Source organism: Nomia melanderi, chromosome 1 (assembly GCF_051020985.1).
Source record: "Nomia melanderi isolate GNS246 chromosome 1, iyNomMela1, whole genome shotgun sequence".
Classification (NCBI taxonomy): Eukaryota; Metazoa; Arthropoda; class Insecta; order Hymenoptera; family Halictidae; genus Nomia; species Nomia melanderi.
In genome coordinates, this window is record NC_134999.1 from 36,128,654 (window position 1) to 36,153,601 (window position 24,948).

The window sequence follows — 24,948 nt, forward strand, 5'->3', positions numbered from 1 at the left end:
AGAGTGAACTATCACACGATATTTTGTATTATAATCAGTGGAATTTGGATCTTTGCTGATAAAGACTTCGGTAGGGTGATTTATAGGATTGAGAGGAAATTTTGATGAATTTATTAGGGATTTTATTGGATTACGAAGGTAACGAAAATTTTCTGAACTTAGTTTTAAGTATTTTTGTGGCTTGCTGAATAGTGTATTGAATGTGTGTTCGGTATAGTTAAGCTACTGTAGCACAATATTTCTCGTGATCACACGAAACTGAGTATCGTGAATGGACGATATTGCGAATTGACGATTAATTGGGGACTGGTGTGCATAACGGTGATGAATCACCTGCAACGCGATGAGTGCATCAAAATAGGTCGTGCTTTAGCGCGCTCTTAGGACTAGGCCGAATCGATAACAATAACCATGTCCCGACGTCTTTAGACTATGAATCATTTCTTTCTATAAATATGCTTCGTTAAACGTGAAATATGCTGAAAATCCGTCCAAATCTAGTTGCTTAATTTCCAATATCTAAAGAAGCTATACCATCTCCGTAGTCCCCTAACGTCAACTCCTGCTTCGAGTTACTACGAATCAAACGAAACTCGATTTCAAACAATCCGAAATATTCTCAATGTATCACCTCCTTAAGAAACTCTACGACTACAAAATTTCGCCGAGCAACCCCTTCTGAAAGCACCCCTCCGACAAATCGAAACCCATCCCCAGAAGATACTACGGGTCGCACCAACAACTCAGTCCTAATCCAACATTAAAAATCGTCGTTCCATCGCGCACACCCCAAAAGCGAGCTCCGACTGCTCCTCTCCCCCGATAATCATTTCTCACTCTAAGCGCGTGCGTTAGAGGGTTGGAAGACAAGTCTCTCGTCGCGTTCCTCAAAAACCCTCTCGAAACCTCTGCGGTTTGGCGCCTCGCGGATCGGGGACTTCGAAATTTACGAATCAGCCCCGCGTCTAAGTGCTGGCTGGAACGTCCAAGAAATCCAGCGGCGAGCTGAACGAAGAGAACGGAGCGCTCGGCCGCGTTACGGAGCGACGAGGACAGGAGGCAGAAAGCGTTCGCGTACGCGCGGGCAGCGAATACACGCGTATAACCTCAGCTCGGTGTCCCCGAGGTAGGAACGAGGCTGTCGGCGAGCGAGAGGGACCGCGATACGCTCGGAAGCGGCGAGCGCGAGGAGGAGGGAGCCGGAGCGGCCTGGGAGGGATGGAGACAGAGGGAGGCCGGTGTGAGTGCGCCGACTCAGTAGCCGCGTGTTCGGTGCGTCCGTAGGGTTTCGCGGCCAAGCGGTGCCGAGCGTCGCACAGTCGCGACGGCAGCCACCGGCGCGCGGTACCCCTTTTTCTTCAAACCACACTCTCTCAATTCCGCACACGGTTCAAGCGCACCGTTTTCCTCCCTGCGCCCGTCGACACGGCAGAGAACCGGAGAGGAGATCAGGAGAGGCCGCGTCGCCGCACGCGGGAACGGGTATAACGTACACACGAGACACAGGAGAGAGGGCGCTCTTCCTTCGGTCGGGTTACCACCACTACCAACAAAAACCACCACCACCACCACCACCACCACCGGCACCGCCACCACCGTCGTGTCAGCCACCGCTACCACCGTCGTCGACCACCCTCCACCACCCACCCCCCTCGCAAAAGCAAAAAAATTCTCAGAGAACACACATAACACACCGTTCGAAAGTAAAAACGATCGAAAGGAGAGAGAGTCCAGTCGGGTCGAGTCGTTCGGATCGGTCGGTCTCCTAATCTCGGCGAGCCGCGCTTCCCTCCTTTGATCTTCGAGCGGCCGCGTTCCAGGACGCCACGACACACCACCGTCGCGGGTTGCCGCGCGCGGGACCAGCCGAGCCGCGCTCGTTACGCGGAAAGAGAGACGGGGCGAGAGAAAGAGGGGGCAGAGAGAGAATTCAGGATACCCCTCGACGGTAGACGGAGGGACACGTGGCGCGCACGCGGAGCTCTCGTCACACCTTTTTTTCAACCGAATTCCGGGAGGGGGACAGACAGAGAGAGAGAGAGAGAGAGAGAGAGAGAGAGAAAGGGTGGGACGGAGGACCGGGCTGGGACACCGGAGAGAGGGAGAGACTGGAGTAAATAGATATAATTGGTAATTGATAGTAAAGAGCTGCGAGAGGAACAAGGAGAAACAAGAGGAAGAAGAAGACTAAAAGCAAGAGGAAGTAGAAGAAGAAGAAGAAGAAGAAGAAGGGAGAGAGGGCAGTGGGGGAGGCGGAGAAAGGTAGAGAGGTGGCAGAGGGACAGAGAGTCGGAGGGGGTGGGAGGGTGAGGACGAGAGACAGAGAGGAAAGGTACGAATCACGGGGACGAGCAACGCCGTGGAAGATAGAGGAGAAGACGAGAGGGAAGGATCGTCGACGTCGTGTGTCCTCTTCGTTTTTCGTTTCCCTTCGGCAACAATAACGTTCACGGGGTGAAGGACGGAGGAACAAGGGACAGCCACGAACCAGACGGCGAGGAGGAAGCGGGACATGCTGGAGCCACGCTGGAGACCCGTCCAGGTAGAGACCAACCAACCTTCCACTACACCCCGCAACATATACACACTTGCGTGTCCCGTCTTCTCTGCACCTCTCTGCCTATATGACACCCCCTGATGCCTGATTGACCGCCTGTCTGCCCGACTTAACCGCCTACCTGCCTGTCTGTCAATGCTCGAGCACGATCGTATCGGTTGCATCCGCGTCATGCATTCTCTCTTGTCTCTCTCTCTCTCTCTCTCTCTTTTTCTCTCTCTTTCTCTCTCTGTCTCCCTGTGTCACTGTTTCTGTTCACTGCTATAACTGTCTCTCTCTGTCTGTCGCGCTCTGTTGAAGTCAGTCTCTTTGTCTCATCATTCTCCGCCGCTTGCTTCATTCACCGTTCTTTGCGTTCCTCTTACTCAATGATGATCGCCACGTGCCATCGGCGAGTCCCTTTTGCCACGCTCTGTCGTCGCCGGTTTGTTGTTCGCTCGTTCTCTCTTCCACCCTTCTGGCCCGCTCTTTTTTTTCCAATCATTCGCATCCGTCTGCCCCTGCCATTCGCTTGCGTGCGTGCGTGCCGCCGCTTCGACCGCTGCTCTTTTGTAACCGCCCGTGGAGACACCGGTCTTCCTCCCGTTCCGTTTGATCGCGAGAATTTCACGCGCGGATGTCGAGGTTCCGCGTCGGAGACGCCAGAGGTTAAGGGGATAGTTGTCGGATGCGATACTCGGGGTTACCGATCGGTCGTGGTATTTACCTCGCGGCCAACTGATGAGCCGCACGGAAATAGAATCGATAATTAGCACGGAAATACTCAAGATCGCTGTTGCGTCTTCGGTGGAATTGGGTCGTCGTTGAAATAGAATCACGGAAATGGAGTTTGATTGGAAAATTCAAATGGACGAGCATCGGGGAGCCGTTGATTATCGTTGTATCGCGGTTAGCGGAGAGTAATCGGGATCCCAATGGTTTTTCCGCTGGGTTTAGACTGTCCTCTTCCTTTGATGTTTGTTGTTTAGCTGCGCGTCTAGTTATAATATAGATAAATGCGCCGTTGCTTCGGGATCCTCTGATTGATCTCACGTTGAGCGGGCCCGAGTGATATTCGTGGAAATGACACTTTAACGATCCTGACAAGACAAATAGCCGCACCGGACAAGCGGAATGGTTGGTCAAATAAATCTCGCTACACGGTTCCAAGATTAACTACGTTCGAGTAACTAAATGCGTAACCCGCCTTAGTACAGAAATCTTTCCGGCAAAACGCATTTTTCCTAAAAATAATCTTGGCATAGGCACCGGGGCTGCTTTGACGTTCACTGGAGTCCCGAATGATATAATACGACGATATGAATCATTATGTTATTGGCCCGGCTATTTCAACAACTTACCGTTGAATATTTCGTTCGTGTAAACAGTAATCTCTGCCATTTGTATCGTTCAGCACTCATCATTAATAAGTGCACAGCGGCGCGATCTATTTCGATCTAGAACCAAGATACGCTGACGGCCGGCCCGTTCCTCGGTCCGTCGCACAGATCACCGATATAATTTATAATATTTAAATACAAATTGCTGCGCAGATTATCGCCTACCTCAGTTACAGTTTCGCGAACATCGTCGTTAGGGACGTTTCACCTTAGAAAGATCAAAGGGGAAGCTCCTCGAGCCTCTCAGACACATGATTCTAAAATTATACCATTTCTCTTATGCATGTCATTAAGAAAACGACTATTCATTCCTACCTACATCTCCAAGACCATTCAAGGATCCGTTTTACTTTCATAAAAGTACCAAATATCAAAACTTGAAATAAATCACCCAGACATACTCTACATCAAGTACCTCGCCAAGATCAAAGAACTCTTTCCCCTTTACAAAATCATTTTCTCCAGTTCATTAAAAACACAATTCCTATACAGAAGCCTCAACGCGCAAATATCAATCCGCGTGAATGTCAAAACGCGATCCTCCCAAGCCAATTCCTACGCCCCCAGTTGCAATAATTTTATTTATCAAAAATTCCCCGACGAAAGGCCGGAGACAGCATCCCACGGCTCATTCGCCGTGGTAATGGCAGTCGCGCGTCAATCGAGGGCCGGGCCCGCGTTACCTGGGAATAGAGGCGATTTTTCTCCGTAGGATATAGTGAACGGCAAGCGTAGGAGGCTATGGGGGGATGATGGTGTACGGGTGGCGCGGGTACGAGGCTGCAGAAGTCCCGGGGTGTAGTAGGTGGAACAACGCAGAGACGGAGGCGGTCCTACCCTACTTGGGGGCGTTAAAGAAGTAGGTGGGGTTGGCCACCCCCGCGCGTCAACCCTTGCACCCCGCGTCTCCGAAAGCCCGGCGGATCGCCCGGTTCCTTTCGATCCCATATTCGCCAATCAGCCCCCTCCCCGCCGAGTTCCGAAGGATCTTCCTTCCTCCTCTCCCGCCTACCGGTCTCCTAGTCACCCAACGCGGGATCAGGCTCCGCGGGAGCCATCTGCTTCCGTCGGGGTCCCTTCCGGCCGAAGATTTCGTGAAAATTCAAAGTCACCGGGCCGGCTGACGGTAGCTGCTAGAAGAACAGGTTGCCGTGGTCGGCCGGCGATCGTCGTCCCAAGGCGGTTTCGGAGGCTGCCTCTAGTGCCGGCGACGTGCCTAAGTGCTCGGATGTACGACACGTGTTCGCGCGGTCTCAGCCGGCTCCGCCGCGATATTCCCCCCTGGTCGAATCGATTCCCGAGACCGTGTCGTCTCGTCTCGTCTCCTCTTCCTCTGGCAGTGTCCAAGTGCCGCGGCCACCGACGGACCACGATCGAGAGAGCGGGGCATTACCTGGCAACGATCCTCGGTGCCCTCGTCACGCCTTCCTCGTTGCTCGGCCGGTCTCGTCGCGGATGACGATCCGGCCGAAGGGTGTTGCTTGTCAATCGTGGTGTATATATTCCTCGCGTGATCCCCACCTCGCGCGTCTTCTCGCCTGTTCGCCTTCTTCGTCTTGTTGCCTGTCTCTTTCTTCTTCTGCTGCTTCTCATTCTTGTTCTTCTTCTTCTTCTTCTTCTGCTTCTTTTTCTTCCTCTGCTGCCACTCCAGACGCGGCCGATGCATACACACGCACCGATATGCGCGCGCGTGTTTTCCACGTAGCAGTAGCTAGGAGGGTTCGAGTGAACGTGTGTACGTCGGTAGTGTGCGTGTATGCAGCCGGCTAGGATGAAGATACATACGGTACAGTGTACCAACACAGTTCCGCCGCTATAACCCCCGTTTTCGCGCTTGCTTGGCACGGCACAGCATCCCTCTTCGGCTACTTCCGGCCAGACCAGGCTCCGCCCACTTTTATATTAATCACGTCTTGGTTCGCTCCTGGCTTCTGTTCTCCATCTTTCTTCCCCGGTGAGCGATTTCCTACCGTGGACGCCTGGGAACTACACCTTTGCCCGTTGGCTTATTCATGCTGCAGGTCCGCGACGCGGCCCTTCCTAGAATACGCGCCGGCGTCCATAAGTGTTTCGACACTTACGCCCTTCCAGCTGACTGGAAATATGAAATATGCCGATATACACTGATTTTCCGCGATGCTCGTTGTTTATCCGTCGACGCGGCCGGTTCGCATGACGCGGGTGTTTCGCAGTAATTTCTCGTCCCGATCGAAGTGCGGTAATTACAGTCCGATGATTATGCGTTTGGATGTCGGGAGGAATTGTGTCTTCGTATCGTATCTATTTTCCAGTTCGTTCACGTCGCGCATGTCGAGTGTCAATACGCGCGGACGACGCAGGTTTTCGATTCGAATCGTCTATGGGAGCAAGGTAGACAGTAATAGAACAATAATGGTAAAAATAGCGCTGTTAGAAAGTGAGTTCTGCGAACGTACGGTCGCTAAACTACCGTTTTCCGAAGTCACTGCGAGTGTCCAAATACTTATAGACAGAATAGGGTGCATACATTACGATCCCTTTTTACAAGCCAAACGTCACGGGAACGCGAAGCGTACACTGTCATCTTGAACATCGTCGTGTTCAGGCCGGGCTATAGACGGTTCTAAGGCTGAACGGTATCGAACGACGCTGGTGACGTCAGGTGAAAAACGCGCGACAAATCGATCCCGTCTTCCCTCGGTTCTTAATTGTGTACAGTTTGTTTAATGCTCGCGAGCCTCGCAGATTCGACCTATGGATCTTGCCGCGCGACACGCGCTCGGGGTAGTTTGCAACGCGTCGCGCGTTACTCGTTTGTTCCTTTCCATTTTCCGCGTGTTTTTATTCCTCCTTTTTATCAGACTCTCGCCGAGAAGGGTGAAGCCGGTAGCGCGATATTTCACGAATCGTCGTGTCCTCGACGGGCTCGAGAGGAGCCCGCGGAACAAAAAGAAGAGAAAGGCGAGAGAGTGATTCGCGGCGATTCGTGTAGGTGACTGCGACATTCGTGCGTTCGGAACACGGCTGCGCCTGGGTAATGAATAATAACCAGTTATTATTGCCAGGTCGAGCAATAAACACGCAGCTCACAAACACAACCATCCCCCTTTCCTCCGTCCCGCTCCACGCCCCGCGCCGCAATAAGGGTTGTCACGCATAGGCACGGCATTTGTTTCCGAGCGGCGTCGAGTGTGCACGTTACGAGCACCACCTTTCTACAGATATTGGCTCCATTGTTACACGTTGTGTATCGTGACTGCTCCTACGCCACTTTTCGCGGGCCGCCGATCCCCGTGACGCCTATCATCCGTCACAGCCACTTCAACGCCACTCCGCATTGTCGTACGACGATTCTTCAATTCCTCCCAGCCACTCGATTTCAGTATTTTCTTCTATTCTCTTTCGCCTTTTCCTTTTTGCTGTTCGAATACCCGTTCGCCCTGCTCGTGGGCTTTGCTTCTTTGGCTCGTACGCGGAAAACAACAGGAGAATCATTTTACACTTGCAACTCCGGGCAACGATAATTCTCATACTCCATACGAACTTAAACAATTATCTCGATCACGGCAGCCTTTATTCAGACCTAACTTCCACAATTCCAATCGAAACCTAATTCAAACCAAATACACCAGCTTTTCAAACGATCGATAAACATACTCTAAAATTGACTAATATCTAAACACTACAGATTCGAAACAAGCGTAGTTTTCAATAGATTCCCGAAAATAAGAAGATAGCCGCTTGGAAGCGAAGCGCGCGCAGAAACAAGCGATAAATCACCTTGATCGAAGCGAAACGGTTCCCAGCACCGCGGGCGGCGCGAAAAGAAATTGATATATCGCGCGTTGGTTACACAGTTGATTGTTTCGATCACGGTGGACGGGATCGCGAGCTTATTGTTTGTGACACGTCCGGTCCGCGTGGCTGACAAGCGCTCGAATTCCTAGAGGTTGGTTCATTTTGTCCGGATAATACGCATTCCATGTCATTCCGGCTGGCCCGTGTACGGCAATGCATCATCGCCCCCGCGACGGGTATTTGTCAATAGAAACAGGCATCGACGCCGCAACTGCGGCAAGTATACGTCAATATACATAACGACCGCCTGTTGACTTGTTACGTTGTCGAGTACCGCCGATGATTCGATGATTTGCCGATCCATGACTGCTCCGTGTCAAATATGCCTCCCCCGTTCCCCGCCGCGCCCCTCCGCGGCCCGTCGCCCCGCCGGTTCGTCGACGGGTTGTTCTCGTAGCCGCGTTAACACGGGAACGCCGGCGGCCGTTCATTTGCGATCGGCGCACTAACGCGCGTCGTTACATTAAATTATCATCCTGCGATTGTGATGTACCGACCGTTTGCACGGGGACTCGTTATAACAAGATCATGGCGTCGCCTCGACGACAATTTCCCAGATATCACCGCGTCATGAATTATTCCGCTGACCGTCAGCCCTGTCAATTGAAAAGCGAATCGTTTCGACGCCGTCGAAATTTGGGTCGGTTTCCCCCCCATCCGTTCCCGAAAGAAATTCACCGGTGATCGTTAATTTCCGCGTGGCGGACCCGTTCCAAGCTCGTTCCTGTGCTTCAGCGTTTTTACTCTTCGATATTTTCTGCGCTGAATTTCGAGAACACCGACTTCGCTGCAACCGAATGCAGGAATCAAGAAGCGAAATTGGAATTGAAGATTCTTGATACCGAGCGTGGATGGATTAGATATTTCAACGTCTGAAATGAAATTTCACTTTCCTCGCTTTTGTTTGTCATTTCAGTGGAAGTTCAGTTTAGTATTCGTCATATTGAAACGTCTCTAGTTGTAGACTCAATATTTATCTGCTGGTTTAATATAAAGCTCTAATTTCGTCGGTAATGCTTTCGATAGTTTAAAACGTATTGTATCGAAGTATTCGACGAGGGTTTCTATTTTTACGTTTCTCCGAAGACCAGAAGCAATAAACGCGTCTGCGGCTCAATCGTCGCATTCGCGTTCGGCCGCTACATCGCACAACAGTTTCGCAACGGGATCGCACAGAATTGCATGGTTTCCTTGCTGGGTCGGGAAAAAAAGCAGGTAGATCTGCTCGTCGACGGGACCGGCGCGCGGCGGGAGGGCGAAAAGTCTCGGAATCGGAGCGCACAAAGGGCGTTTCAGGTTCCCTGTGGGACACTGTTCGAGAAACGGTTCGCGGATGCATAGAACCTCGAAAAAAAGCCGATCATTATCCCACTCGTTCCGCATTGGTCGCGTTACCCGATGCAGCCTCGTTTGCAGCCTCGCTCCTCCGCTATAATAGAGATTCCGCGCGGTGCCGGACATTGAGTGCGCGGCCGGCGTATTAAAACCGTTCGTGTTTGAGCTCGTGATCCCATCGCGTATCAATTATTACGCAGATTTGTACACAAAGGGGGACGGCCAGTTGCGACGGCAACTGACATAAACCGCAATAATCGTCTGCATCCACTGTCTTGTAATACGAAACGCGCTCTCCTCGATGCAACGCATTCGCTGTTCAAAGCAAGATACTCCGACGGTTTTTTTTTTTTCATTCGAAACAATATAAAAAACTAGGCGTTTCAATAGATTGCGGAGTTCTTTTAGCGATAACAGCAGAGATTCGTGACGTTCCGGTGACATTTGTGCCGACGGAATGAGGATTTCGAGTGTTTATAGTGACTATTAGATATTTACGAGTTATAATTGGATTATACGATGGAACAAGATACTCCGGGTATTTCCTGCAATAAGATCCGAGGAATTTGGTAGTTTATTAGATTCGGTCGAAAACAGTGCTGACCTTTCTTCCTGCAGTTAATTTTAGTCTGTATCTACTTATATTTAGCATTATTGCATTCTAGATACCGCGTACTATTCAATTATTTCTCTTGGCCGTTCTAGTTTCTTCGGGGAACAGATACAAACATTCTTCGGTATGCATTAACACTGTATTGGATGTTGCATTAATGCGAATCGATACGTTTTCTTTTACAAAATGATAGATCTAAAAGCTATCGCCGATCCAGAATAACTACTCTGCGCGTATGGAACGTCGATCGAGTGCAATTACCATCGTATGATATTACCAAAAGAACATGAAAAATAATCATAGACTCGCAATGAATGTAGAACTCCTTTCCCTTGCAACAAATTCTTAATGAAAACCTGCAGCACCGCGGGTAATCACAATCCTCCACAAAATTGCAAAGTAAAAGGCTGCCGCGCGTTCCCGAGACGCGCAAAAATCAACAAAATCGAGAACACGAGTACTCATAACCATTAATAGTCCCTCATAAAGGAACCTGCCTGAAAACTGCCAGCAGTCAAACGTGTTTCCTTCTCCGCGTAAGGGTGCTGGTACACTAACAATTAATTCGCTACATTATCTCCAAAAGTGACACTTCTACTTCGTTTCGTTTCACTTTATTCTACTACCACAAATGAATCGAACGTACCTTCATTACCCTCAAACGCGATTATTAAAAACATCATTTCCCCTAACTTCGAATTCAATACTATTCTATTATCATTTAACCCTTTACAGTCCGAAATGCTCTTAGTTTCTCAGTTTGAGGTTCACGTCGACGTTAGTTCGTTCAATTACAGCTTGATATGACGATTTATTTATTCAAGAATATTTAGGAGTCATTGAAATGTTACCTTTAAATGGTACAATTATGATACTACAAATAAATACAGAAAAAATTGTTAAAGGTAGAGGTTGCAACAAAATAGAATGTCGAGTCTGACCCGACATAGGACTGCTAAAGGTTAAACTATTCTCCAGTAATGCTACTCAAAGAACAAGCATAGAATTTCTCCCTTTCCCACACGAATTACAAACAACAAAACAATTCAATGACAAAAATCCTAGTCAACAGCGGCAACACCGAAGGGTCGCGTCAGTGAAAAGAGTCGATCATCGTCAGACAGTGGCGCATTGGTTAGGACGTATTTCGTTGCGACGGCGAATAATACAGCAGGCCGCGTCGCGATCGGTGGCGAGCAGCGAGCGACGGCCGCGCATCAAAATGTAGATCGGCCTTGTTTGAATCCGCGGTTCTATCATGAATCAATTATCGCCGGCGGATTCGCGAAGGTCCGAGCGGGCGAGCGAGCGAGCGAGCCGGCGCGAAGGATGACGGGGACATAAAGCGGGATACGCAAACACGGCCGGGCCAGAGCCGAGCCTGTTTCACCTGCGCCAGCGAGAGTTCTCGTCGCTTCCGTGGAAACCGTATCTCCTTCGTCCGCGATCGCCCCCTTTCTTTTCCCCCCCCTCCGCGGGCATTTGCCCCGCGATAATCGCGCGCCATCCAACTTCGGCCATTCGACGGAACGACGCAAGTTCCACCGTGCTTGTCCGCCGACGAACGGCCACTCCGTGTCGCTTAAATCACCTTTATTCACCATCCGGCGGACCAGTTTTCAAAATGGTCCCGACCCTGTACCGGGAGCATCGAGCACGATCCATTATTAAAAATTTACGACACGTTTAGAATTTTCTCCCCCTCCGGTGAGCCGGGAACGCCTTCGTCCTTAACCGAAGACGCCCGGCTCGGTTTTCTCTCTTTGGGTGTAACATCGTTTTGATATTTTCTTTAGGAGCGTATACCGGGCGCTCGCCGATCCCGTACCTTGTAATACCGAAGCGGGCATCGTAATGAAGATTTCAGATACGATTCAAGGGAAACGCCGCTTTCCGTCCGTAAACGTTTAACCTTTGCCGTCCGCTCGCTCTCGCGCTCGATGCGTATCGATAAATAAATTCGTCTCGCGACTCGCGGGCAAAAACTTTACGATTTCAGTAACAGCCGGGAAATCGGTGGATTCGTTAGTTCGATCTCTCTGTCCCGTTCTTGCGGTGTTGAGTTGGGAACCGTTTGTCTGGGTATTCCTGACGCAAAATGGCGCGCGGTATCGAACGGAGTTAGTAAATAATCTTAAGAAGACTGTAATAGCTCCTGTGGAAGAAACGGATGGTTTCTTAACAGAAACAAGTGGATTACTCACGAGCGCGCTTAATATTTAATCAGTTAATTGAATTGAACCGCTGGAATTTCATTCGAACAATGTCCCATTTTTCCTCGCGCAAGAAAACTCCGCGAGCCCTCGATAACGCTGTCCGACGATTCTATCGGAGGAATTTTTAAGGGACACCGTCACGTCACGCTCGAAATAAACTTTAACATGTCGTCGAATGCATATTTCCGAGCGAGTCCCGAAACGAGCAGTTTCTCAGGATGCAGACGTTTTCGTTCCACCTCGGCGTAAAAATTTCTCAGCGTCCCACAGTGGTTCGCTGTCTAGACCGTTCCCCGTCCCGCTCATAATGTATAGATTGTCAAGTCTGAATGGTTACGTAACACGTCCAAGCGGAGTACCGAAATCTAATTTAAACGAGTCAAAGCTAACGAAGAGTTGTTTTCGCGTGGAAGTGTATTTATAACGGCGGTGCCCGCTTTCAGACCCGGTCGAGTTAACTCTTTCTTCGTTAAGTCCTGGCCTCCCTTTGATGACCGCCGGACGGACCAGAATACCGCTGGAACCGAACGTTCCGGCACCAAGGGAATCAATTAATAGTTTCGCGGAATTAGAGCGAGCGGAATAACTCGGAACGATTTCCCCCGGTTTTCCCGCGGAACGGGAGAAAACAACGACGCCGACGCACGTGTATTTACTGTTACAACCGTGTCACCGAGCCAGACGTCGGACGATATCATCGCCGCGGCTGATAAGGGCACATTCAACACGGGAATAAATAACTACTAAACAGCCGGTGAAAAAAAATCGACTGCAACCTAAACCGCGTTATCTGCGCCGATTCTAATTGGACGCGGACAATCAATGTGTACCGTTGTTTACGACCGTGTCGGAACAATTAAGAACTACTTCGATCCAGTTTACGCCTGGACGTCTTATCGATCTTCGGCTTTCTATAACGACGCGAGACATTCGAGTCGGTTTATTCGGTCGTTCGAGTTCGTTTCGATTTAATTCCCGTCCCCCCGTTGTCGCTGGAGGTTTTTCGTTTTTCGGTTTGCACGGTCGCCAGCGGATCGTGGGTTTTCACAGTGGCGCGCAGTTCAGGCCGCGCGATGCCGCATCGTCGCGTTCAATCGAAGAAACATAATTCCCTTCGCGATACCCACGCAGTTCACTTTAAATTCCTCGCGGCGAGAGCCGGCTTATCAGTTTCACGACACCGTCTGCGTGTTGTTGGAAGAGCTTGAAGAAGCTCGGCGAAACACGGTGGCCGACGCGCGTTCCAGTTTCACCTCGATCCCCGACCCGTTCTTTCGATTATCGGCCGCGGATCGCGTTGTACTCTTACATCATCTCGTCGCGAGTGTGTCCGATCGCGCGACGATTCTGCTCGGTATCTGGTTCGATCGAAACCGTAAACACTCGTGACATTTTCGCGGCGAACGCGAAGAGACCTCGCTCGTTTCCATCGGAAAGTTTCGACGTATCTTTTTCTTCACGTGCCACGCGCTAGGAACGCCGCAAAACTGGATAAGCTTCAGCTTCTTATGAGCTGTACGCTTGTATTCGTAAGCTCGACCGTGCAAAAGCTACAAATGTGTTTCGTCATCGGCTGGCGCGAGGGCGGCATAAAAATTCCTAATTTGTGAACGCAGGCAGCTGACAAGGTTAGTCGTTCCTTTCTTTCGTTTCTTCTACACTCTCGCTTTTTTCCTCCTTATTCTAATTCCCAGCCGGTCTCAATGAAATCACCGGTGAAAATCGTGGGAGGCGGATCGCGCAGGCGAGAAAATAATTTTGATGGAAAGATGCTCTCCTTAACCGCCGCTTTCTGCATCGTTCCCTTATCTTGTTTGCGCAATGCTGTTTTACTGCAGATAACTGCAGCGCACGCTCATTATACAACCGAGCCGATTATTTACCTGCTTCGTTTCTCCCGATTTCACAACCGTCGCGAAACATTTAGCAATCGTGCGCCGATCTGCGTTCCGATTCTCCGCGCGCGCCTCCGAGAAACGCCTATCGAAGATACTTCAACATTTGCATCCGTCTCTCCTCTGCTCTGCTCCTAAACGAATCAATCTCATCTCCAAAAACCTATAAACATTCGATTAAGCAACCCACGACTCGAACAAATCTCCCTGTTCCTCCGTTCTTCAAACAACAAACGAAATATCAACGGAACGCCAGCAGCGCCGTTAAGATCGGCAAACCGTATCAGTTCCCGGGGCAACGCATTCGGAACGCGGCGCGAAGGACGGCCGCGGTTCCGTCGACGGTGACCGCGTCAGCTCCCGGGTAGGACACGCTCGTGTCAGGAGCGCGGTAGTGCGCGTTAGAAAGAGACTGTAGGAAGATGACATAATCCCACTCGCGCAATTTGCGAAACAGATTTACGCGTGGGACGGGCTCCAGCGCGGGCATTTATGATAATGTGTCGCGCGGTTTACTGGTCGCGCGGACTCTCCCGACGTTGCGCCGTTCCGCGGACGCGCGCAAACACACACGGGCATCCGTCGTCTCTCACCTACACGTCCGCGCGCGATCCGTATCGGTACGCGAGCCGTCTGTGTTCCATTCCACACGGACGGTCACACCGATACCGATCACACTCCTTCGTACTCCGGTGTGTTCACGCCTCTGTCACATACAATCCGCACACGTACGTTCCCCTCGCGTATACTCGCATACCGGGCGCGTGCATATAGAAAATTTCATTTCTGTGTACGTCCGGTGCATAGAGACCAACACACGGATCCCCGCTTCCCCACGTAAGCAGGGTCGCGCGCGCGAAAACAGAGAGATACGTGGCTGACCGCTCGCGAATCCTATTTAACGTTGTCCCTGATGCCCGGGTCCGACACGCACACGTCCGGCCGCGGGCACACGCACGTGGACGATGCACGATGCTGCCCGCCCTCCCTTCTCCTCTCCCCACGTCCCTACCCTTTTCCCAGCGGTCGCAGGGCGGGAGGCGAAGGGGGCAACCGGGATAATCGTGCAAGACGATTGGTAGCTTCCTGTCGGTCACGTGACCGGCCTGCATCGCGGGACGACGCGGTGCATGGGGCTGCAGAGGATGACATTCGTTGCACTCACCCAGTGCCGTTAAGTAGCTGGATGGGACGCGCGCCGAGGCGAGGCGAGGCGAGCCGCTCCGCTCCGCGCCGCGCCGCGCGCACGGATTAATGGTTACGGATACATCTTGGTTGCCGGATGATTTGTTGGCTTTTATCGCGACGAATCGCCCAGAAACCGACGCGACTAGACGCGACGCGTTCGCGGCCCCCCGCCCGTCGTTCAACCCCGCGCGTCGCCGCCGACCCCCCCGCGTCACCCATGCAACCCCTACTTCTGCTGTTCGGTCGTCTACGGACGGAGCGGACGAATCCGAGAGCGCGGCTCCGCGAGCATCGGGAATTAATGATATCTGCTTCGGTGGATGTACCGTGTTATTTATGCCATAAATTCGTCCGGGCGGGACGCTACTCGAAAGCCGCGTATTAAATCCTCGGAGGATACATTTTAAGAGAATAATTTAGAGCGACGATGTCCCCTTCCGTGCCAATTTTCGGGCCGGCTCGTTGGCTCGCGTGCGAGCCACCGTGGATCCGTGGACCAGCTCGTCGGGTTTCTCGACGTGACGGATCGTCGGAGGTTTTTACGGCGAACGGGGATCGATTCGTTGGGGAAGGTCGGCGACGATTGGAATGACGATTCTGTGTTCCAACGTTGCCCCGCGGATATCGACGGTTCGAGCGTGTCGGGAATGTTGCAAAGCGGCCGCGATAAGTGACAATTGTTGCGGGATTATATACGTTCGGTGTAGAGTTTCGCGGTAGGCACGCTTTCCCGGTGCCTCGAAAAACTTGATTAATCAGAGAAATCCGCTACAAGAAACGACTGTCCGGCTAGGAATTTATTGCGGAGGGTATCGGCCGGGCTGTTGGTTTATTTTCTAATTTAATATCAACGTTCGAGGGGATAATTTATTAGCGGTGCGTTCGATAACGATCGGAAATCGGTTCGAAATGCCGTTCCCCTTTCACCTGGGCCGAGGCGTTCCGCGAGGCATCGCGCCGGCGATATCGTATCGTAACGGTATCGCGTCACGGGCAGAGGAAAAAAAACGAATGAATATAGAGAAGACGACGACGACGACGACGAAGAAGGAGAAGTAGAAGAAGAAGAAGAAGAAGATGATGATGATGAAGGAGAACAAGAGCGAAGGAAGGAGGAAAAAAACGAAGCAGAGATTAGCCGGGGCCTGGCGATGCTCCGCAATATCGCGCCGTCTATTTTGTAATAGAAACAACGGAAGAGCCTAATTCCGCGAGGCTGCTCTCGTCCTCCTCGCCATTAGACGCGCGGATACATGTCGGCGCGCATGATGCCATTCCTATATACCTATACTTACTTACCTAGCTACCTACCTACCTAATTATACCGAGTGGTCCACTCGAAGCGATAAGCGATTTACATACCGAACGACGCGATGGATTTACCGCTCGCGTTCTGTGTACGACGCGGGTATACTTGACTCCGCCGACGGACTTCGCTCCATTTTACTCCTATTCCGGGAAGTCGACGAAAGAATCCGCGTGGAACGAAACTGCTGTACAAGCGTCTCACCGCTCCCCCACCCCTCGCGTCCCGTGCTCTCGCGACCGTTTTAGAAGATTTCTTTTCCTGTTCCACCGGCGAGCCGCGCAATTATTTTCACCCATTAACGCTCGAATTATTTACTTTAGATCGCCCGGCGCACACGCCTCGCGACTCGCGTCTCGTTACTCACGAACGAAATCGAAATTGGAGTGTTGCAGAAATAGGACGACGGTTGTTGGTCGGCTGATTTACTTTTGTGCAACATGGTTCGCGCGTTGGGAAATGTTTATTCGGAGGGATCGGATTATTTTCAGCATTGAATTATTGTGTCATCTTAAGGCTGCTGATTCAACCGGTGAATTCAAGATTCATTTATATCTCTTCATTGTTCTATCGTATCGTTGGAAACGAAGATTTCGACGAGGATCTATTAATTCGAACGGAGAACGAGGGTTTCCCTTTGGAAGCGCTTCCAAAAACAGGGATTTTTTCGAAGACTCGCAAACTAACAACAATACACTGGCAGTTATTGCACATTATCCCGCGAGTGGGGTACCGCAAACGATTCACCCCCTCCACTCGCATGTCACGCTCGTGTAGAGCGCTGGTAGAGACAGGAAACGTCACGCAACACGTCCAGCGGTGGGGGTTGCAAAATTCGTAGAGTGGGGGAAGGTCCCGGGAGTTAGCGTACGCGGCACAGTATCGTTTCTACCGAGCGGTCAAGATTGCGCGAATTAGCGACCCTCTAATTACGGCCGGGGATCGTGTTTCAATTCCACGTACCGGCGATCATAGAGCAAAATAATTTTAATATACCGTCCGGGCAACCTTGAAACGCTTGATAAACACCGTACGACGGAAGGTGGCGTGAACACGGGGGTTACGGGGGGAGGGGTGGAGGGCAGAACAGCATTATGAAACGGTACCGCAAATATACAGGGACAATTTCACGACGGCGTAAATCTTCGAACGGTACACGCGGTCACCGCTTAATAATTGATAAGTAAATAATTCATTCGAGGTGGTGAACGCGAGCGTGCCAAACGATGAGACAGATTTACTGGTCGTCCCTCTGGTCGGACGGTGTTCGCTCCATTCCTGGCGGCTTTGGTATATTTCGCCTCGCGGTCACGGAAGTTTCAAGTATAGTTAGCCAACCGTTACTAAGGATTGGTATGCAGCCGGCCTCTCATCGGTTCATTTATTTACGCGATCGGACCCGGCCGAATATCGGCCGAACACCCCGGGGTGGGGAGCGCTCGCGAAACATTAATTTTACCCCGGTCCGGCAACGCCGGCACGTATGTGTATATATAAATTTCGCCGGAAAATGTAAATTTTTCATCGCGGCGACCCGGATTTTTGCGGGAATTTATATATAAAACCGTGAGCGACACACGGAAGAAGCGCAATTGACGCTCGTTGGGAACGTCATCGCCGGTCCTTTGAGGCGGGTTTTCCTCGCGCCGCCTCGCCTCGCCTCGCCGGTCCGGGCCGGGCGATCCGTAGGCCGGTTCCCTAGCCGATTTAATTTCCGCGGGATTAGAATATCGGCCGGTGGCTACCAATGACAACAAGATTCTATTTCAAACGATGGTTATTCTTGGTATCGCGTAAATTTCGTTGCGACAGCGGGTAGCGACGTACACCACCAAACCTGTATCGTGCTTGAAATATGACTTGGAAGTATAGTGCAACGGCAATTATTTAATTCGGTTAATTATTGCCTAGACGGAGCAAGACGTCTCCGCCCAAAGATATATCGCTGAAATATTGTTGTCTATAATTGCGGCGAACCGGGATACTACGGGCCACGCGCGCGCGCGCGCGATTTAGCCCGCGCCTCCGCAGTTCTTATCAAGAAAACACGAAATAATTCGGCCGGGCGAACAAGAAATATCCCCGCGAAGGAGTCGGCCGAGTTTTATCGTGGCCGCGCGCGATGGCTCGGTGTTTCTCTTTTTGCGCGGCGGAAAAGAGGCGGGCGGAGGTAGGGAGAGGTGGGCCACGGCGAAAGAAAAGGAAAAAAGAAGACGCGGCCGGTCGGCAAAGTTAATATTTTTCGAGGTATAATGAATTCAGTAACGCCGGCCCGGGGAGCACCGCACGTCCCAGCTTTAAATCTTTTCTGTAAATAGATTATGGTGGAAGATAATGAAAAATTTGCCAGCGCCGCTCGCGCGCCTAAGTTCAACGCTCCTTCGCTTTGAACTTTGTTTTTCGGCCTTGCGTTGCTTCTTCAAACGTCCCCCTTCTGAATTTATACCTCCCGCGGCCGCCATTATTCGCGATATTAACAGCTCCTTTTTATCGGTCTCTTTGAACAAGTCGATGTTAACGATGGAAAGTATCGTTCACGCAAGAAACCGCTCTCCCGTTTTTCTTCCCGTTAAGCACGGATATTTCGGAGTGTGATCGTAAATTGCCGTGATTCGAACGAAGAATTCGAATGATCGAATTCTTATATATTGCCTCTTCGGTGTCCGGTATTATCTGTACAATGTTCCGAGCCTCCGCTATCGGGCCGATCGACTAAACGCTATACATATTCAGATACTACGAACTCGAGTAAGAAAGTTACTTTTCCTTTTCATTAGATCGCATCGCGGCGTTCCGCGGGCTTCATGTTCCGGAGCGAACAATGTACAACCGCGCCTCGCTTTCCTCCGGTTCATTCTTTCGTCGCGGGATGCTTCCGCGCGGATCCGCGATCCGCCGGCACGAAATGCACCATTATCGTCCGAGCGTATTGTGTACGAACGAGATAAGATAACGCGGGACCGCGGAGAATCACATGATTAGAGTAATCGAGGCGCGCTTGCCTTCAATCGCCGGTTAGTTAGCGAGGAGAAAATTGAAATATGAATCATCGGGGTACATAATCGCGCTCTAAATAACTCCCCTGCTACGTCTGAGGCCACGCTCGCTCGCGGACCAACGAAAGAAACGAGCGGCGGGGCCGGCAGGGTTTCCTTTTTCTTGCGGCCGCGCGCCGCGCCGCGGCGATCAACGGTGTTTCTCTTCCGCGCGGTATCCGCGTACGCGTAATTACGCTTTTCTTTTATTACGTCCACGCCCATGAGCCCGCGCTTTTTACCGTTCTGCGTGAACGATTTAATCGCCCCGCCAGTTTTAACTTCATTACCTATATAAACGCGAGAGCTAATTAGTTGCGATAAGATCGGCCGGATTACACGGGAGTCGTTGGGAACGTTAAAGGACTTGGATCACCGTGACCATGTTGCACCGGATTACTATTTTACTAGTTCCTCTTTATTTTTCACTTGTCACCGGCTCGCCGCCGTTCCTTTCCCTACGATTGTAACGTCGGGAACCTTCTATTATCATTTTAAACCTCCGAGATCTTTTCATAATATATTATCTTATACTATTCAAAATCGCGGTTCACGTAGCTCCACAGTCAGCCTTGCGTCCGAGGTTTAAATCTAGGTCGAGTTAGATGTTCGATTATGTCTACGATTAAACCTAGGAATTAACGTGGATTTGCTTTATGGTTTGCTCGGAGTTAAATTATAAATCTAGGCTGCATGCAGAAACAACTAATGTCCAGTAACTCCAACTTCCCGTTCACAGGCGAGCCGCGTGTTCGGGAAGTGTATCGAATCTGTGTTATCAAGTTTTCGAATTCGTCACGAGATTCATCTCCGCCGGGAACCCTTCCTGTTTCGCTAATCCGAGCCGAGTAGGTTGCACGCGCGCGAGCACGCGTTGCGCGTATATATTTAGTCGTGTACACAACACTGTCCCGCGGCGGCTGGTTCGTTGATAAATTCATGTTTGCCCGTGTTTGAATGTTCCATTGATGAGAGGTGGAAATGGCCAACGTTGGCCAAGAAGCCGGGTCCCCTGGCCCGAGTTCCCGAGCAGACATTAGTATTAATAGTTATGAATCTAGAATAGAACGCACCAGGCTGTTATGTGGATACGCGAACTACAGACTCGGTCATCCGCGCACGTTTTATGGCCGATAGATATGAACGCGGATGCCGGGGTCCGCGTCAAGATCGGGAGACAGCCGCGGCGAACGCGGCCGAACCCGCTCGGCTGCGACGAGAAACGCGGAACGCCGATCGACCCGATCGAGAAAATCTTCCCGGAAGCTCGGCCGGGATTCCATCGCCGCCGTGCTTCCATAGAACGTGTCGGGAATATCATTTCAATTAACGACTTTAACGAGGACCGAACGCGAGAAACAGACGCTGTTAAATAAACTGATTTCATTCGCATTTTCTCGGGTGATGCCGGGTACGCTGGAAAATGGCGGTACACGCTGTCGACATTTACGATACCTAATGTACACGTAGGAATCTCCGCGGTGTTGTATTCGCAAAAATACTTACTTGCTTAGCTGCGAGAGTTTATTATTCTCCGACAAACTTCGCTCGGTGACTCTTCGCCAACAATTGTATATAACGTTAAGCTTTGCGTAATGAAATATTCGAGCAAAATAGCTTCGTTTCTTAATTATATTTTCTCGTAGTTTCCGATATCTCACCGGAAAATGTAGAATATTTCCAGAAACCTTCGATAGTTAACACTAGAACTACCGAGTATTTGATACGATTAATATGCAATTCCTATAAAAATTGTAACAATAGATTATTCTATTCAATTATTATTATTCTATTCAATGCTTCGAAGATATCAATAATTGCTAAACAAATTATCGAAATCAGTCATCTTGACTGGTTCTAGTGTTAAAACACGAACTTCTGAAATGAATACTTCTTCGGAAGATCACTCGTTATCACCGTCGAAGGAGACATTAATCAGTGATTAAGAATATTTGGTACACAGGCCGGGTAACGTATTCCCAGAAGTACGAACAATTTCCCAGAATAATCTTACTATTACGATCCGATCCGCGTGGGTGTGAGTAGAATTTCTTCTTCCGATCGGTCCCGCTCCGGCTGAAGGGGTGAGCATTCCTTGGCCGATCATCCCGATGGCCGTTTTTTGGTGTTGGTCGGTACCGTCTGTGTTCAGCTGACTATTAATAGATCAGCCTGCTCAGTGGCTCCGGGTTCGAGAGAACATTGGACAGCCTTCTTCCTCCGACCACCTTAAACCGCTCTCTTGCTCGCCGAACCGTTCCCCGAGCTTCCATACCGGGCGTCATTCAACGGAACCCTCCCCGCCCGCGACGCACAGCCTGCCAAGATCGAACTCGAGGAACCTAATCAACCCTCGAGACACCTCCGTCATCGAATTCCATTATGCTCGGCTCGCGCGCGGCGGGACACGAGGAAAGAACGATCCGAGCCCGGTGTTCTTCTTCAAAGTAACACCCGCAATTGTCTCGGTACATCGTCGTCTGCGACGGCAGTCATTAGTGTCGTCATTATACGCGGGAATCGAATTAGAGAGAACTCGCGGCTCTCGCGTGTGTCCCGATTATCCGGGAGAGAGAGAGAGAGAGAGAGAGAGAGAGAGAGAGAGAGAGAGAGAGAGAGAGAGAGAGAGAGAGAGAGTGTTCGATTCTTGAATCGGTTACGTGGCTCGTAAAGGATCGCGCGCGGCGCGCGCGTCCGTCGTTAGTATTGTTGTCCGCCGGTCGTGTCGCCCGATTCAACCTTTGACTGTCTCGCGTCGTTATAAAAATGTAATAATAAAGAGCGCGAGCAGCGGATAGAGTGGCGGGACGAAGATGAAAATCGGCAAGTATAACGACGGCTAGGATTTTGTACAGGATCATCGAACCGCGAATATGTGAAGTGGTCCCGTGATACGGGGGTGGATCGCGGGTGGTGTGACGGCCCGGGAGGGTAGGGAGAGACGCGGAGAATTGGTGGAGTGCGGGTCGGGTCGTGTCGTGTCGGGTCGGGTCGGGCGCTTACTAGGCGACCGATTGTAATTATTTTTCCCCGATGACTTTGCCCTCGATGATTGTGCCTGCGCCACGGTGAATTGATGCTGAGAGCCTCTCCCCCTCCCCCTCCTCTCGCCCGCTCGCCAGCACACCCGCACGCAGGCACGCACGCACGCACGCACGCGTTCCCTTCTGTCTCACTCATCAGCCGGTTCTGCACGTTAAAACGACGCGGTAAAGTTAAACGCTACCGGACCGTGTCGGGGAAAGAGTTCTCTCGCTCGTGAACGTGATTGGTCTCCGGCGTTGGACAGGGCACACGGATCGGGAATCATTGGCATCGCGAATGTTCTCGTGCCGCGGCTTTTCTTCCCTTTTTTCCTCCCTTTCCCGGGGGGAGGGGAAGACGCGTTTTAGGCAGAATGAACGGCGCGCGTTAGAGGACCACTCGAGCAGTGATTATTTTCTACTTGGTCTCGCGAGGCGCTTCCCTCGCGATGCGAGCCGATGCGCGTTACTGGGCTCGGTCGTTACGCTCGTTTCTTTTCAGATCTTCCCGCGTGGAGTCGGTTCTCCTGGTTGCGAGGCGAAAGATTATAACGACCTACTGTTGGGTGTAATCTCGGATTGATTCGACGGTGATTAAAAACAATTTCGTGCTGTGTCGCGGGTGAATACGTTTTCCTCGAGAGCCTTCCGGACGATAAAATGTTTTTGCTCTCGTTTGGGTAACTTGGTTCCGTGGGAAATGCTGCGGCACGAAGCGTACGACGTATGAATTTTTACAGCGACGGGAATGTTGACGCTGATTGATTGTAGAAATACTCGTTGCGGAGATATGGTTATTGCGGTGTCTACAGGGTTCGCTATTAAAACGAATGCGAGCTCGACTCGGTTTCGTCGGTGTCTCTTTCCTCGTTTTAGACTTGTAAAGATTCTTATTTATACTCGATAAGCTGGCCGGTTAAATTTATTCGGAGATACGCGAACAATAACACAAGGTGGATGGATAAAAAATTCATTAAGGAAAGGTATGCAGTAACTTCTGTTCGATAACGTGGATGTGTCCAATCAATTTCGAGTCTGGCTGCAGCTCTTATCCTTCTTTTGTTTTTCATGATACTTTATCCGCACGTTTACCGATATCTTTTTTGTTCGTATCGGCCAGTATCCGTGGAGCATGGATTCCTAGAGTGAAAATGATATTAAATGAAGTGCGCGGCGGATCGAGATCTGACAGCGCCGCGCAAAGTTTTAGAAGAGGTTCTTATGCGCTGCCACACCGAGTTTATCTCCTCCGTTCCGTTATTTACCCGATTACTAATTAACGCTTGCTACAGACAGACAGAGAGAGAGAGAGAGGGAGAGGGAGAGAGAGGAAGAGAGAAATCGAGGGAAATCGATGATCGACTTAGTTCTGTATTCAACCGTGGAATTCTACCAGCAATTAGGATATAGTATGGTCGATTGAGTCGCGGATAGAATGATTCGCGGTCCATTTTATCGGATAGTTTGTTGGGATGCGTCAAGAATGACTGGTTCCGCGAACGGCGGCGAGTTCTTTGACCCGTTTCGATCCGGCAGGAATTTCTCCTTGCCTTGTATTATCTTAACGCCGGTGAAAGTATGGCCACATTGTTGCCTGGCACGGCATTAACACTGAATTTCCTCGTTTTATCAGTTGGAAAATACTTTATACCATGAAAGCCCCAGTGAAAGTTTGAATTCTGATACGCACGACCTCGAACGGTCTTTAAATAGGATCTATAATTCCCCTGGGCTCTCTTTGATACCTCTTCTATCGATACCGCGAACAGAGAGAGAGAGAGAGAGAGAGAGAGAGAGAGAGAGAGAGAGAGAGAGAGAGAGAGAGAGAGAGAGAACGAGAGAGAAAATCAGAGATTCCGTTCCTTTATTCGAAGCGCTGTTTTATTTAATTTACGATCGCGTCGGTGCATCCTGTATTATGCAGAACACTGTGCATGCGGGACGTACGAACCTTATAGTTTTTTTTTGCTTTGTCTCATGGAAAATTGATGCGCAGAATTGAAACGCAAATTGAATATTTCTGGACTGGTGGATGCAACAGCTACAACCGGCTGACTCTGTGTGAAAAAGTAAATCGAAAATATATAATCGAATGTTTTCATTGGAGACTTCGTTTCTGAGGTAATCAGTTTGAAAAGTTTAACGCGTACGCGTTGGCAGATGTGAAAATAGAAGCGACAAGACCTGAACAGTCGCGTTTAGCTTTCGTTCACTAAACTCGTATTATCCTCGAACACGATTATCTCGAGAGTTAAACATTTTTTGGAATAATTTTGTTCCACGGTTGTCGTTGCATTTTCCAACTTGAAATCAGCTTTCTTCTTACAAAACTGCAGAGACATTACGATTGCAACGTTGAATTTGTAAAAGTGAAAGACCCAAGTTTGTTCTACCAATAACAACATCGTACTTTCACCTGAGAGCGCGAAGGATTCGTTGCATTAATATCCCCTAGACCGTTTCGAGCGATGCAGTTTACGTTCTCGCGCGAAATGGGGCTCATCAATCATGCTTAATCAATGGTGTGTATCGAACAGATCGATAAAGACCCTCTCACGCGCTTT

The 24,948-nt window shown here is 50.4% G+C and overlaps 1 protein-coding gene across 16 annotated transcripts in view; it reads left to right on the top strand.

The window, feature by feature from the left end:
• The first annotated feature begins 1,278 nt into the window (after nt 1–1,278).
• Nucleotides 1,279–24,948, top strand: part of FoxP (forkhead box transcription factor P) — a 273,351-nt gene continuing 249,681 nt past the window's right edge. For 13 of the 16 annotated variants that reach the window (XR_012999999.1, XM_076373490.1, XM_076373448.1 and 10 more), the window contains exon 1: nt 1,279–2,542. Coding sequence is in view for 11 of the 16 variants with exons in the window: in XM_076373448.1 (XP_076229563.1) it covers nt 2,513–2,542 (30 nt within the window). In the remaining 5 variants the exon portion in view is untranslated. Of the gene's footprint in view, nt 2,543–6,250; nt 6,307–13,047; nt 13,566–24,948 lie in introns of those variants that run through there. The other 3 variants (XM_076373492.1, XM_076373501.1, XM_076373494.1) reach the window with 2 other exon arrangements.